Source organism: Phoenix dactylifera, chromosome 9 (genome assembly GCF_051530095.1).
Source record: "Phoenix dactylifera cultivar Ajwa chromosome 9, Ajwa_hap1_PhDact_Kaust_v1.1, whole genome shotgun sequence".
Lineage (NCBI taxonomy): Eukaryota > Viridiplantae > Streptophyta > Magnoliopsida > Arecales > Arecaceae > Phoenix > Phoenix dactylifera.
Window position 1 is genome coordinate 24,994,587 of NC_143198.1, and position 16,339 is coordinate 25,010,925.

The 16,339-nt window shown below is 42.1% G+C and overlaps 1 protein-coding gene across 1 annotated transcript; it reads left to right on the forward strand.

Moving 5' to 3' along the window:
- Positions 1-10,383: 10,383 nt before the first annotated feature.
- On the forward strand, positions 10,384-12,987 carry LOC103709311 (uncharacterized). The gene is made up of 3 exons (XM_008794602.5): positions 10,384-10,698; positions 10,811-10,886; positions 11,747-12,987. Exons 1-3 carry the CDS (start codon positions 10,660-10,662, stop codon positions 12,802-12,804), a joined length of 1,173 nt encoding a protein of 390 aa, XP_008792824.4. The 5' UTR covers positions 10,384-10,659; the 3' UTR covers positions 12,805-12,987.
- Positions 12,988-16,339: the final 3,352 nt, after the last annotated feature.

A 16,339-nucleotide genomic window follows, 5' to 3' on the forward strand; every position in this document is an offset into this window, starting at 1 on the left:
ATATTAGAGCAGCATGACCTGCCTATATATATATATATAAAGAGGTATACATACAATCTCAGAGCCTATACAAAGCGAAAATCAACGGTGCATGATATGCTTCTAAAATTAAGATGGATCTAGATATTTATTATTATTATTATTATTATTATCATTATTTGTACAACGACGGTTCACATCCTACTGACGACCAACAAAACTACAAAACAACAAAACAGATAAAAATCCGGCAGTCTATCCCGCTCTATCCACACAAATCTATCAGGATGATGGACCGCATAGGATGCAACTCAATCAGCTGCTCCATTTTCTTTTCTGTAAATTTGTGTAGTTTGATAATCAACTAGTATCTATTGCGTACATTGCTTATATCTTATTAAAAATAAACAAATAAATAGATGGTTGTTGAGTCTATCTCTTGTCTTGATTATATTTCTCTCTTTTCTTCGGGGCTCCAAAAATATTTACTCGTTCATATTTGACCGAGTTGGGGTAATTTCTATTTCTAGTAAAGAAATTTGAGTAATTTCTTTAAAACAACAATCATGATGACACTATTATATTGATAATATAAAGTTGACCGTAAAAGTACCACGATGAACTCAAAGCCACCCAAGACACTCCGATCTTTACCGATAATGTCTTCATAAAAGCAATCTTGATGCAATATTTGAATGTAGGATTGGAATGATGCGAAATATTAAATCCATCACTTTTATTCATGGAATTTCTTTCTTTTCTTCTAAGGCTTCAAAAGCTATCCTCCTTGCATGGACATAATTGATTTGATCTTCTTCTTCTTTTTTTTTCTTCAGGTAAAGGAGTTTGGGTAATTTCTTTACGACAACAATCTTGACAAACACTAGTGAAAATATCAAGTGGATTCCAACTAGCCACTGTGGTCACCGACTGATTGACTAATAGTCAACAAGAAGAGCCTTGGGATGAACTAAGAGCCATTCGCCCTTTTCTAGCATGTGGCTAATATCTTTAAAAAAGGAACGTTCTTAACATCTTAATGAATGACAGCGGCAATATCAAGTGGACTCTAGCCTGACATTGTGGTCCACCTAACCTATAGAAATCAATGACAAGAGTCTTGGGACGAATTGAGAGCCATTCTTTATTGGCTGGTGGGCTTACAAGAAGATTTTGGTGTTTCTTGTTGACCATAGATGTATTCTACCAAAAATTTGTGTTCAGGCTAGGGCTGCAAATAGGTTGGATCGGGATCACTCAGACCCGATCCGGTTGAAAATCAGGTCGGATCAAGTCGGGCCCATGCCTACAAATTTTGATCCGACGAGTTATTCAGGTCAGATCGGGTCTGAATTTATGTATTTTTATATTCAAAGTTCCACTATATAATAGTAAATAACATCAAGCAAAAAAAAGATCAGATCGGGTCCAGGTCCGAGTCAAGATTGGGTGGATCCGACCCGACCCGAAAAATAGAACGGGTCCAAATTTAGAATCCGGTTCGGCCCCACGGATTCTAAAATTCGGTTAAGGTCGGGTCTTACGCGGGTTGAGTCGGATCGGGTCACAAGTCGACCCGACCCATTTGCAACCCTAGTTAAGGCAAGCCCAAGAGTCTAATGCGCTATGGATGTCCTTCCAAATTGCTTTCAAGATCAAGTGAAGGAAGGCTACATATAGGTACTTGTAGATGCTCAAGCAGCTCGAATTTCGCATCGCCGGTCATCGGAGGATTTGCCATAGCTAGCAAGCATTTCAAAATTTTAACAGCAATGTATGCAGAATTGCGAAATGTGACCACTCCCATTTGACATGGCATTCTTGGCATTCACTTCCCATCACATCTTAAATCAAATTGTTTAAAATCTAAACAGATGACATTGGCCACAACTCCAAATTCTCATTTGTGCTACAGAAGTTGCTGAACTTGACAACTCTTCAGAATGCCATCAAATGTCAGAAAACCTAGGAAACCACGCAGTCATCCAGTGAATTTGATGTGCAGATAAATCTTGAGGACGCTATAAAACTGCCCGAGGGCATGAGGTTTGTTTGGAATTGGATTTCCCTTTTCTTTCTTGCATATTTTGTGAGGGGATCAAAACCAAACTCAAAAGTAACTGGACCATCAACCAAGCCCAATTCGTGCTCTTTTGCACTAATTTGTTTGGTGGGTCGTGTCGGTTTTAATCAGTTGTTATGAATCAAGTGTTTTTTTTGGTCAGATTGGGTCTTGTTGGGCTGCTAAAAATCGTGCTGGTTTAGATCCAGCTACCATGTAGGTGAAAATATTCTAACATGAGCTTTTATAGCACACAGTACAATATATTTTATATCAAAGTTCGAATAATGAACTGAATGACATGTTTTAGGAACAACGCTTGTGGTTGATTGCGTGGGGTTAGAGTTGTATCTTCAGCGGAAACGAATGATTGATCTTCTTTCATGGCGACGACTGTCGGATCATGCTCTACATATATCTCAAAGCATTCTAAACTATTTCATTCATCTATTTGTACAGATCCTGAAGCGATCATTGCACTTTCTAATGGTGCATTCGCATAAAGAAAAAATAATCCTTCTTTCATGTAAAACAAACAACCCGTTTTTTGAAAATATAAAGAATCAAATTGCAGCCATGTTCCAAGAGGAAAGACACAGCATTGTGCTATTAAGCAAAATAAGCTGAATATATAATTCTAAATTATATCTTGTTTTTTGAAATAATTTGGTAATGCACAGTGATCTTTAGATCCCATGATCTATGCTCAATTTATAATATATTATATCAGATGTTCGTTTAGACAATGAATATGTTGTCCTCCAATATATCTATATACGCAAAATAAGTTGCAGCTAGTTGAATATATGGCTACAATAGACTGTGTAGCCCCAAGATCCAGCCTGGACTGGGACCCTACCTAACTCGATAACACCCAATCCAACGCAAATAAAAATATTTGTACAAAGAACTTGGAATATTCATATACACAATTAGTTTGTCAATTACATCAATGAGTGGTTGAGCTAAGATAGGTATTTTGCAAAAATATTATAATAATTTCTTTTTAAGATGACTTGTTATAATGCAAATATATTGTTGTGTTGGTACCTGTATGAGAATTATGATAATATATAATAATGTTTGTTCATTTTTAGAAGATGGTGCAGTCCTAAAATTACGACATGAGACTGGACCTAGACCAACCTAGCTCAACCCCACCTAATTTATAAGTGGGTTAGGTTGGATCTAGATCGAGTAAACTCCATGTTCAACCTAATTTTATTGTTCTTTTTTTGGAGGGGTATCAAAGCCTGTTTACAACAATAACTCATGTAAAAATTTTGTGTGCAGCCATATATTTGTTTGAGTAGCACTAGATGATTTCTTCATACTATAAATCATGCTTTTCATCACACTAGCGGATAAGAGTTTCTCCAACAAGATTAAGGATAATTTTTATCATCATCTAGTCTAAATCTGCAAAGACTTTTATGAACCATCAAAGGATGTAGAATACATGTACGTATTCAATGAATCATTTTAATTGATGCGAAGGAAGATCCTATAACATCTCCACCTCTCCCTTATTCTAAAATAGATTATGTTTAGATTCCAGTTGTATCGATGTCAGTTTGTTTTAATATTTAATTTTCAAAATTCAAGTACATAAAAATAATCTAGCCATTTTATATTCACTGTGACCATGAAATGCAATCAATTTGATCATCAACTAAGCACACAGAAATAAGAAAAGGAACCTACATGTGACCGAGTTAAAAATATGTCGATCTTCACCATGAAAACTAGTATGTAGAAATCTGGAAACCAGCATTGCTGTTTTGTCAGCAGGAGTTTTCCATGGTCTTAGATTCATCATGGCAAAAGCCCACAGTTTTGTAACCAGTCATTGCATAAAAAAGATCCAGTGGGGGGACAATTTATGACTGTCCAGCGTCCAAGAAGGTCACTTCCTATTTACATCATATATCTAGAGATGCATTTATCTCCTAAGAGGACGGTTGCATGATATTTTTAAATTTTGGCTAGTTTCCTTTGAGCACTAAATTAGAACTTGATTGCACCTAAAATCAAGTATTTAGTTTCATATCGGTTATTCGCCGAAAGATATGAAGTACTTATACATGACTAAGGAACTAAAAAATACCTTTCAGCTAGCCTTTTCAGATAAAACCCTGAGTTGTTACAAATAGTATCCAAGCTGACCCAGCCATAGTCTATATAGACTATGAGACATTGCAGCATGGGCTCACTAAACACAATGCAACAAGTCCAACAAAGTTTGGGTTTAAATTAGTGTGCATCTTGTTTGGATATTGTCAAAGTTTAGTAATGTAATGACCTAGAAGCTTTTGTGCCTGTGTCCTCACAACCAAAATCAATCAAACAATTATTGAATAAATGATAAAATGGAAGCCCTGATGACCGGATATCTAACATTCAAGGATAATTCTATTCCAAGATTTACTTGTGCGAGTTCCACCACAATAAGAGTACTATGAGGTTCAAATATATTAACCTTGTGACTGTTAGGCCCAACCCATACGGGGCTTAAGCCTGTTAGAAACCAACCTGGCCCAGTTCTTAGTTATCTCACTTGGTATCCTCCTTGTTCTCATATTTTTGTTTCTCTACTAAATAATGGCACAATGCGCAGAGATTGATGTTAAAGATAGCATTTGTACGAAACTTCCTCCATCTGTTGCTTTTATTTTTCACTATTTTTGAAAGCTACGTATCTAGCTTTGCTTCCAAAAGTTTACAAGCAATTTGAAAATCCAAATTTTTAATGAAAAACCCCAAAAGGCTTTGATCATACACGTTGTACCGCCTAGATCATTTTTTGTTCTAAGGTTTTCGAAAACATAAACATAAACTATCTTGTTCTACGCTTTAATTACACAATTTTAACCCCTAAACTATCTTGCTCCCGGCAAAAACCAAGCCGTTCCTGGTCAGAGCATAAACTTTTGTTCAAAATGCTGTTAAAAACAACCAAGAGAGTACTCCCAAATAGAAGCCTCCAAACTCCTAAACAGCCAAACTTCTGATTTCTCACAATCATAGGCACTTGTAGTAGTACTACGCCTTGTGTATAGATCATTTAATTTTAGAGACGTTAGGTGTTGATGGAGACCTTACAGTTTGTCCCTCAGCCTTCAAAAAAAATAAGGTCTTGCGAGGGGAGTGAGCAATGCTTGTTGTCATCAATAAATGCAGTGGGGGGTTTTGGTTTTACGTTTACCTTCCTTCACCAAAGTACAACATTCGCCTTGCAAACACTTCACGTGAACGCAATGAAAAGCGAAGCTGGCATTTTCCAATAATAAATGCAGAGCATCAAAGGCGTCTTCTTCTTTGCCTGCACACCAGCTTTCTCCCACCTAAACTCGCAGGAAAGCAATTGACAAGCCCCCAAAAGGCCAAAACCTAGGCCCTGGACCTCGTAGGCCCCATCCATTAATTGAGGACTGGAGCTGGAAGGAACTGATGTTTCCCTCACTAGTCTCTATATATATAAGTATAATTTTAGAAATTATGTAGTAATTTATATCGACTTATAATATTTTTTTATTAACATAATTTTATATCAGTCAATAATTTTTTTTAAAATTATTTTATTAAAATAATTTTAAAAATTAAATATAATTTATATCAATTAATAATATTTTTTTATTAACGTAATTCTATACCAGTTTATATTATTTAAAATTTGTACACGAGTTTATATAACTTTTAAATTGTACCGGTACAAGATGGATCAAATTTTTTTTTGAATAATTGTTATTAGAGTTGTCTTTTAAATAAATTTATGATACCTTAATATATATATATAATAAAATTTATTTTTTTTAAAATTATATATAATTTTGTTATTGAAACAGTAGTATGAAAAAATCTAATTTCTTCCATAGCTAGCAGTGCACCATTAGTATCTTCAATAAGAAACTAGTGTTCTTTGTTGCCTAGATGTCATTAAATGATGCCTATAGTTTGGAGTGGAGTGATAGATGACCCTATTGTTTGATAGATTAATGTGTGCGTGTGCGTGTGTGTGTGAGAGAGAGAGAGAGAGATGCCGGAGGTGACTGTTGGATTAGATAAATCTTATTCCTTTTTTTGTGTGTGCGCGCGCGCGCGCGCGCGCATGTAAGATCTTATAAAATTGTATAGAATCTACCAGAAAGCCATCACGCTTTCTGTCATTTTTAGATAGAGTTGTCTCGTATTCCATGAAATTTTAATGTAAGAAATTGGTCTTGATGTATTATTTCATTTATTATAGCATAAATTATCCTATATTGTGAAAAAATAGTCTACTTATCTGATATAAAGAACAAAGTTAAATAGGGTTGAACCTCAAATGGGTCGCAAGTCGGTTCTAGGTTGGCAGGTTTTGGTCAAGCATCCCTAACCTACTAATAGGTTGGATCGAGTTCACATCGAGTCCTATAAACCTAGCTATGCGAGGTCAAATTGATCCGAGTCTAGTCCGAATCATTCTATACGCCACCCTTATCAGCGTGAACATGGAACAAAATATTGGCCAAAATCTTTAATTAGGAAACAATTTTTTTTTGGGTACAACACCACCTCACACACGACATATATGAATACTATTGTGGGATGGGATTCCGAACTTTAGTTCCACATCGGCTAATTAGCGGAAAGGTCTGTGCCTTATAATGAGGAGGCCTAAAACCTTTCCTCACGAGGGCCCTTTTGTGGGACAAAACCGTGAGGGACGCCCAAGCCTCCTATACGAGCTCCGCGCCTGCAGGTGGGTGCGCACTCGGTGCGAGCCCCGCGCCCGCGGGGCCTAGAGCGAACAATACCTCGGAAGGGACGCAGCCGCTTTTTCTGCTCGGCCGATGTGCGGGCTGTTGCCGGGGTGAAAATCCCGCAACAAATACAATCAACAAAATTATAAAGAAATAGATGCATAGTTCTTCCAAAAAAAATTTCTAGAGTGATGAGCTGTGTAGGAGATAATCTAGTCAGCTATACTTTTTGCCTCAAGTAGACATGAGTTAATCGGATTGAACCTCTCTCTCAAAAAAAAAAATAAAAAATAATATATATATATATATATATATATATATATCAAAGAACCAATATTTTTTTAAAAAAATTCAAAATGGTCGAAGAAACGCTCCTGCTTCAATATTCGTGCAGTAGGTGTACGGTGTTGGGGTGGGGTTCCAATTCAGGGCGTTGAGTTAAATAGGAGACAGACGAAAAACGAACGTTTGAAGGACGGAGTATTTAATTTTATTGGGGAGTTGGGTTTCCGCATGCCGAGCAGCTGGCAAGTAATGATGGCAGGGGGGGGGTTTGAAAAGCCGCGCTTGTTTTTGCGTGCTCCCATCGAAAACAACGCACACCGAAACAAAAAAAAGTATAAACCCCGAGGACCAGAAAGAAAACAAAAGAAAAATAATAAAAGAACAGGAATTTCACAGACAACCCCCTCGGTTTCAACGGAATTACTGAACGGGGTGTCTCGTCCCAAGACTTTGCCGAAACGGACACGCCACTGCCGCAGACGGGGCTGCTCCCGAGAGAAATTCTCGTCAACTCAGCTCCAAAAGGAGAAGGGAGGGAATAGGAGGGGGGGGGGGGGGGGGGGGGGGGGTTTGGATCAAAAAGTGGAAGCTATGATGGGGGGTAGAATTTAAAATAAAATAATACTTTCCTCGGAACCCCGCCCGACCTCGTGCCTCGTGGGGGGATGGCTCCCGGGGTCAATGGGACGCCGTTTTATCGTACCAAATGGATAGCTTCTCGTCATATTATCTTCTAACGTGAGGGGGATTGGGTCCCGATTGGGTCAGGTTGGGTCTGGCTGACCTGACCCAGGAAAGAGGTCCGAAAGAGGTTGGATATTAGATTAAACTAAGTTCGATATATATTTTTATTTATTCCATTTATTTTTTTAAGTCAAATTAGATTAATATTAATTTTTGAATCCAATCCACAACTGAATAGGACCAAGATTTCGAATTCAAGTCTAATTCAATTTCATTGAGATCATACTAAATTAAGTTTTAAAATATAATTTTAATTTAATCTAATTATATTTTTTAGATCCATACCGGATTTAAAAGTGGCCATATTCAATCCACATGCAGCTATGGTCTTAACATGACAATCCAAAGAATTACCCTTAAAAAATAAAAGCAATCCAACTTCATGTTGTCCTCTTCTTGTTGCATGAACTTTGCATCTACATAGCCTACTATTATTCCAATGATATCTAAATTTACTCCATCAATACTCAATAAGGAATATATATGACATAAAAATCTTGCATCATCTCCCATATCCCTCCTCTTACATAATTAAACAACCACCATTTCCACCTAGATAAATCATCATTTTATCTAAATCCCTAGCAAATTTTCACCACCCAAATTAGTACACATCAATGCCAACTCTCCAATACCATCATTTGCAACCCTTTTCTTTACATGCATGCAGATGAATGCAATGTATATGCTGCATGAATTACACCCGTCCTCGATTTATTTTTTTCCAGGACCACATCAACTTCTAGCAGGACCAAGGTGACCAGAAGACCCATTGTGGGCATTCATCTAGCATGTAAATTTGGAACTCCTTATATCCCTAGCAAATCACACACCTATCCTAGTTGCAATAATTTTAACTTTTGCTAACATTCTTGACATGGGCTGAAAAAGACCCAAACATTCCAAGACAAACCAAATAACTCCATGTGCCACATCATGAACACCTTTAATGCCATGCAAAGCTCTCCATGATCAATAGTGGATTTTAGTTAGGAGTGCAACCAATTATGGATCAATTGTATCTTCTCCTAATTGTATCTTATTCCTTTTCTGTAAGAAGATTTTCTTATAAAATCTAGTTTTTTCCTCTTATTTATTTGCTTGCTAGAAATGTTTTCATATAATCATGTTCTAACTATAGAGCAATCATTTGTGGAGTTGCAGAAAGATTGTAGGCAGACTTTCTTGAGGTTTTCATATCTAGCATAGCCTCATCCTCTTGTCTTTATTTCATCATTGCGTGCTATATATATAGAGTCAGGTCTACTTTGTTTTTATTCTTCATTTGGTACGATTCTTGAACAACCCGTGAATAGTAATTTAGTGTTACTCTCTTTTATCGTAAGTTTCTCTTAGCTTTCATGTTTGCAACAGTCCCAAAATGTCCCAAATTAGCAGAGGAAATTTCAGACTTTAAACTTTATTTGCTAGAGATTTAAATTCGGCTACAATAATAGGATGGATTCATGGCAAACGGTGCTGACGGGCTATCATTGCTCCGCAGACTTTCAAAAGAGTGTAGCTCCTTCCAAGCCACTCATATTTATTGAAAGATAAAGATGCTGTGGATTAGGTTGCTTTTTTTAGTCTCATTATTTTGAAAATTTTTTCTGTTTTGCATTTTTTTTAATTTTATTAATTATACTTATATTTGTTGTGTGTGATGCTGTTGTATTAAAAAAAAAAAATATTAAGAGCTACTGTTCGAGTATTTTAGGTTTACTTAACTCTACGTGAGTATTTTCCCAACCTTTTCTGTCAAAAGAGTATACACCGCCGGCTCTCTTTTCTCTGATGCAATCTCTTTTTTTAATTGTTTATTTTTATAGCCAAACATAGTTCGTGACAATGAAGTCGAGGCTACGAGCTACATGCATACGTCAAACTAGAAAATTATTTCCTTATGACTGTTTTCTTTTCAAACCCATTCCCCAGTGTTGGAAGTTGGAGCTAGGCTGAGGTCTTATCATGGCACATGAAATGTCAGCTAGGACATTCCGCACATCCAGCAGCAAATCTTGTCGTTCTTCCTTTTCTTAATTTAAAAAAAAAAAGGAAACAACCAAACCTCACAGCTAAAAATTAAGTTCTTACAACGGAGAGGGATCAACATTCTCCTCCATTGATGCCTTCGGCCTTGCCTCCATCTTTTCCAAACTTCAAATCAATCAGCTGGCTTCTTATCCTTTCTATGGGCAACCACAAACTCAATAAATATATAATCTTTTCGAGCAAATCCCTCGGTAGAACTGTATACTACTATGCAAGCATCCAAAGCCAATCCAGCAAGATTTAAGTAACATAAAGCAAAAGAAAGGCTGCTCAGTATGCTTCCTTTTCTTTTTTTTTCTCTCCTATACCAGTTTTATCATCTCGCGGTAAAAATGGGGCCAAAAGGTCGCAGGCTCAGGCTATGCGTGGAAGCGGGGGGAAGGAGGGGGACCCTCGTCATGTCGCTGTTGGTCCTTTGCTGATTTTTTGTTTCCCCTGGATTTAAACGTCAAATCACATCACCTCTCTCTCTCTCTCTCTCTCTTCAGATCATTTCCTTCGGCCGTTGGATGGCTTTTCAGGGCCCAGAGGCTTGCAGGCCCTCCCGTATATATTGAGGAGCGCACCCATGTGGGGGGTTTAATGAGAGCATGTAGCAGAAGAGGAGTAGGGTGGGGGATATAGAATCTATTGAAGGAGAAGGTCCTCATTGCAACCAACCCTTTTCACCACAAACACCACCGTCGCCACCCTTTCTTACTACAAGTAGCTGTGCCTTGGTCTCTCTCTCTCTCTCTCTCTCTCTCCCCCTTATATTTTTAAGTTTCCTCGGCAGCCGCATCAGCAGCAGTAGAAATGACTAAACATGAAGACTTTAAGCTCCTCAAGATACAGGTATCACCTCCTTGCCTCTCTCTCTCTCTCTCTCTAGTCTCCTTGGTGTGTCTTTGAGTAAAGGGGAAGGATGTAAAGGGAGCTGTTTGGTTTTGTATGTTGTTTCTTGCAGTCGGTCATACTCAAAGTGAACATACACTGTGATGGGTGTAAGCAGGAGGTGAAGAAGCTTCTTCAAAGGATTGAAGGTACATTTCTTATCCATATAGCTGGCAATTGAAGGAAGAAACAAGAGAGATTTTGACATTTGTGATCTATGTCGAGGAAGGAAATATGTCGAGATGCATGGAAATACGGATAAGTGGGTGAAAAGATTTATGAGGTCTCCAGCAAGTTTTTTTATTCAATTTCTTTTTCTCTAACTAACTGTTAATGGTATAAATAATGCATAACATTCCTTGTAACCGTAGCTAGCAGGTTGAGGGATTTAGATACCTCTCATTTTAAACAGTTTTCTTTTTTTTTTAAAAAAAAAAAAACTTGTCGGAAAGAAAGTGTGTAGGTCGGATGGAAATGTTGTCCCACCTATCTTGTGAACAAATCGATAGATTTATTGACACACATGAAGGTCGCCTTTCTCTTCTGCCTCTTGTGGTTCAGGGCCTTGGTTTGTGCTGATGCGTAATAATCCATGAAGAGTTTAAAATGTGGAGCTGTTGATCAGCGAAGATACATTCTCTTCCTAAGAATATCCTTTTTCCTTTCCCACGTATCTTAGAAGTTAGTTGTTTTCCTCCATGAATCCGGTTATAGTGTTATGTGAAAGTTGCAGGGAATAAATTTTTGATCATTTTTTTCTCGCAGTTTGGTCATTTCCTCTGCTCAAAACTTTGAAATCAAAGACAAAAGAATCTGTTTTTTTTTTCGGTTTTTTTTTCAACCTTTTGGTTTAGCCGAATAATATTAGTGGGATGCAGCACGCCCGCACGAGTGCTCCCATATTAGCGACATGCAGCAGGCAAAACTCCCTAGATTCCATGTTTCTGATTCTGTATGTTCATCTCGTTTAGCTTTTGCACATATGTGAACCCTTTTCCATCTCATTCAGGAGTCTATACAGTGAGCGTAGATGCAGAGCATCAGAAGGTCACAGTCTCAGGGAATGTAGACTCCAAGACCCTGATCAAGAAGCTGGCCAGATCAGGCAAGCATGCAGAGCTCTGGACTCAGAAGCCCAACAACCAGAGCCACAAGCCTAACCAGCAGCACCAAGCTATCCATCCCCTTAAAGATGGCAAGAAGAACACCAAAGGCCAGCCCAACCAGGCTCTCATTCAAGGCCTCAGAGCCTTCAAGAACCAGCATGGAATGCTCGATTCATTCAGCTCCGACGAAGAGGACTGCGATGACGACGATGAGGATGATGATGATGAGCCTCGGCTCCCTGGCGATAAGATGAATCAGTTCAATCTGCTGAGGCAGGCGAACAATGCAGCAGCGGCAGCGGCGGCGGCGGCGGCGGCCGCTAGTGCTAAGGAACATGGCAACGCTGGAAATGGCAACAATGGAGCAGGAAAGAAGGGAGGAGGAAGCTCCAACCAGAACATGGGGCTGAAGGGCCCAACTGGGCCAGAGCAGAAGGGCTTAAGTGGTGCACTCCCCAACAACAAGATGGGCAATGTTGGCCACTTTGGTGGTGGCAATTTTAGTGCAGGGGAAGGCAAGAGGGTGGGTGACATCAATGGCTTAATGGGCATGGGAGGCCTCAAAGGGGTTGGGGGGAACAATGGGTTGGTGTTCCACCAACCACAGAGCACCTTCCCCTCAGGTTTCCCAGCAACTGCTGCTGCTGCTGCTGGTGGTGGTGGTGGTATTGGGCTTGGAGGGGCCCAGCAGGCAGCCATGATGGGGAACCTGCAGGGCTATCAGAACCATCCATCATCCATGATGATGAACTCCAGAGGGCTCCACAACAACATCCTGATGAATGAAAGCAGGTACATGCAGCCCCAGATGATGTATAATAGGGCTCCTCAAATCCCTCCTTACACTGGTTATTACTATCCCTACTACCCAAGTCCTTATCCCAATGCCCAGTCAGAGGCTGGTGACTATGGTGCCCATCTTTTCAGTGATGAGAACACCAGCAGCTGTGCTGTGATGTAAAAGATGAGAGCTGCACTTGTATCTGGGGGTGTGAGGTGTGTGTGGAACAAGTACTGTGTACTTCTGGTTGGTTTTCTTTTTCTGTCATTCAGTCTTGCTCTAAATGGTTCATATGGTGCTATTTGACACTGATGGCAGCCTGGGATATCTATTTCAGGTGGCTATTAATAGTTTATATTACTACATCTGTCTTAGCTTACACTGGCTGCTTGGCTCTGCTTTTTGGGGTTTTGGAGTCATCTTTTTGTGGGGCTCCCAAGCTCTAATTACCATGCTCATGTGACACTGATTTGTAAATAAGATAAGTAGGCTTCTTCATAAGTGGGCTGGTCAACTAGGGTTTAGGGTTTACTGGCAGATTTTGTCCCTTGCCTTTTTGTACAAGAGATATCATGACAGGGGAGTAGCTTTGCAGCATCCCATGTGACAGTATTTCAGGAACTTTGAAGGATTGATATAAAATTTTCCTAGCAGATAAGATAGGAAGCTCTGAGGACCATACTGGATAAGTTAATAATAAAGTACTGAAACTGGCATATCTGCATTGTCCTAGAGTTATTTGAGTCTCCTCACAAGTCTGTCCCCTGATTATTATTTTATAGCTGTCCTCATTTGTTCAATGCGATATGGTCAGCAAGGTTAGGCAATTTAGGTAAGAGTGTTTTTTTTTAATTTGATTGGTCTGCTGTCTCTTAACCAAGGTTGGTGATTTGTAACCAAAGTCACATTCCTTTATTATTTCTGCTCTCAAAAAAAAAATCAGTGTTACCTTGGGTTTGCTAGTATGTGGTGAAGAACTCAAGTCTAGCAGGAGTTTGTGTACGAGAACTTACCTGCCTACTGTTACAGGTGCGGCCGAATCGGTCATGAGGAGGCGGCTTGTGAGTTCCCTTCCCCGGCGACGGGCGGAATGGAGGCTGGAACGGGGAGTAAGGCTCGATGTCCAGAGACCGGGAAGACGTCAAGGGAAGCGGGAGACCCTCTGTTATACGGCCCTTGGCTCTCTATGAGCTGGAACGAGGGCATCGGAGCCCCGAAAGGGGGGAAAGGGAAGATGATGCAGACAGGGGCTAGCACCAGTGTGGGCTCGGCTCCGGCGCCGTCTGCGGTAAGTCCGAGTGAGGGAGATGGGGGGCCGCGGCTGCCCGTTTCACCGCAGGACTTGGAAGGTTGGCAAAAGCCAACCAAGGTGGCCAGACGGAAGTCGCCGGAGAAGCTAGCTCAAGGCGGCTCGTCCGTGGAGATGGACGGAGGCCTGAGTCAACCAGGTGAGCAGGGTGAACCTAGCGGTGACTCGGTGAGGGGACTCGGTGGGGGGACTCGGCCGCCCTTGCTGGGCCAGGTGGACCTGGGAAAGACTGGGCCGGGCCCAAGTCCGCTCAAAAGGGCTCGGAGTCCGTCTAAGGTCCACCAGGCCTTGCCAACGCGTGGGCCGAATCCGGCAACTGGGACGCCACCTGGGACCGGCCCGAGTGTAGCACAGAGACGGGATCTTCCCCCTCGGGGAGATGGGTTCCGCGGGGCTGGAGGCGGCCGTCGGCGGAGCAAGAGCTCGCCGCCACCCCTTGTGGCGGCGGACATGGCTACGATGAGGCAGGCGGAGGACGGAGGGGGCCGACGGCAGGGGGAAAACATACCTCTGCGGAAGGGGCTGGCCCGCGCGGCGTCGGTAGCGGCGGAATTGCTGGCGGCGGTGACCGGAGAACCGTCGGGAGTGGCAGCTGGACCGTCGTCTCAGGCAGGAGTCGGGGAAGCCATTGAACACGAGGAGGTCACCCGTTCCGGAGTGGTACGACCCTTGGCCATGGGGGTTTTAGTGGAAAGGGTGGAGAATGATGCGTGCCGCTTGGTACACCAACCAGGCGAGAAGAAGGGTGCTGGGAGCTCCCTTTCCCTCTCCGGTGACGCCCTGGTGGGAAGCGGGGTCTGCGGCCCTGGATTGGAGGAGAAGGCGCACTGCGGTGCTGGGAATGGGGAAGAACTCAAGATGAGGTCGGTGGTATCTGAGAGCCAAATGGCACAGGGGCTGAGGGGGTCACACCAACAGGCAGTTCAGAAGCTGCTGGCCACTGCTAAGGGTGTGATGCACAGTGAATTGGAGCAGCGAGGAGCAGTGCTGTGTAGGAAGGAAATGGAGTTGGATCCTTGTAGCGGCAGCGGCCCGGGGGAGGGGGGCTGTGTCGACGCATCAGGTGCACCATGAGAGCCCTCCTTTGGAATTGTCGGGGTGCAGGTAAGCCCTCTTTTGCCCCGGCTTTCCGCAGGTTGGTGCAACAGCACAAACCTGAAATTTGTGTTTTATTCGAGACCCGGCTCTCCGGGCAAAGCCTTCAGAAGGCCCGTGCGGCGATACCGAGGTCATGGGATTTTTATGCAGTGGAATCTCAAGGACTGTCGGGAGGTATTATAGTGACTTGGGCACAGGGTGACCACCAGATTGATGTTTTCAATGTTTGTAAACAGGAGGTCATCTTAGTGATATCAGAGGATAATCGGAGCCCGTGGGTCCTAGCAGCTGTGTATGCCAGTACAGATTATAGAGTGCGGAGGCGGTTGTGGGCGGAGGCGTCGCAGCTTATTATGCAGGGTTATCCCATGTTGGTGGCAGGTGATTTCAACTGTATTACGGATCCCCAGGAGAAGAGGGGGGGGAGGGCCTTCACTTATAAGAGGGAAATCAGAGAGTTCCAAGATTTTATAGCGTCAAATGGACTGATTGACTTGGGTTTCTCGGGACCAACATTCACATGGTGTAATAATCAGCAGGGGCAGGCACGGGTTTGGGAGAGATTGGACAGAGTCTACGCCACAGCGGGGTGGGCCCAGTGTTTTTCTGACTACCATGTCCGTCACTTGCCGAGGATTGCGTCCGACCACTGCCCCTTACTGGTTAGTACCGATACAGCTGTCCCTTTTCATTCCCCTTTTAGATTTGAGAAGTTCTGGACATGTTATCCTCGGTCCTGGGAGATTGTGAGGGAGGCATGGGATGTACCGGTGAGAGGGGATGCTATGTATCGTGTGTCTCGCCGGTTGGAGCTGACCAAAAGAAGGTTGAGGAGGTGGAACCGTGAGGAGGTAGGGAATATCTTCAGGAGGATTGAGGAGTCTGAGGAGGCCATTGCTAGACTACAGGCTCAGGAGGCCTTGGGAGGGAGTTTGGCAGAGGAGGAGATGGGGGAGCTTAGATCTCTACTATCCTTACATGATTCTCTCCTGAGACAGCAGGAGATCTTGTGGAGACAGAAATCGAGGGTGCAGTGGATCCAGGAGGGGGATCGGAATACTAGGTTTTTCCACCAGTCGACAGTTATCAGGAGGCATCGGAACAGGATCAGGGTGATCAGGGACGAGGATGGACAGTTAGTGGAGGATCCAGATTTGATCCGGAGGGTGCTGGAGGGTTTCTTCAGGGCCAGCTGGTCTGAGCAGATGGGTACTGGGAGCTCAGGGAGTATCGTATCGCCAGTGGCACGGGTGGCAGAGGAGGATATGGTCGCACTGACTAGGCCGGTATTGGATAGTGAGATCAGGG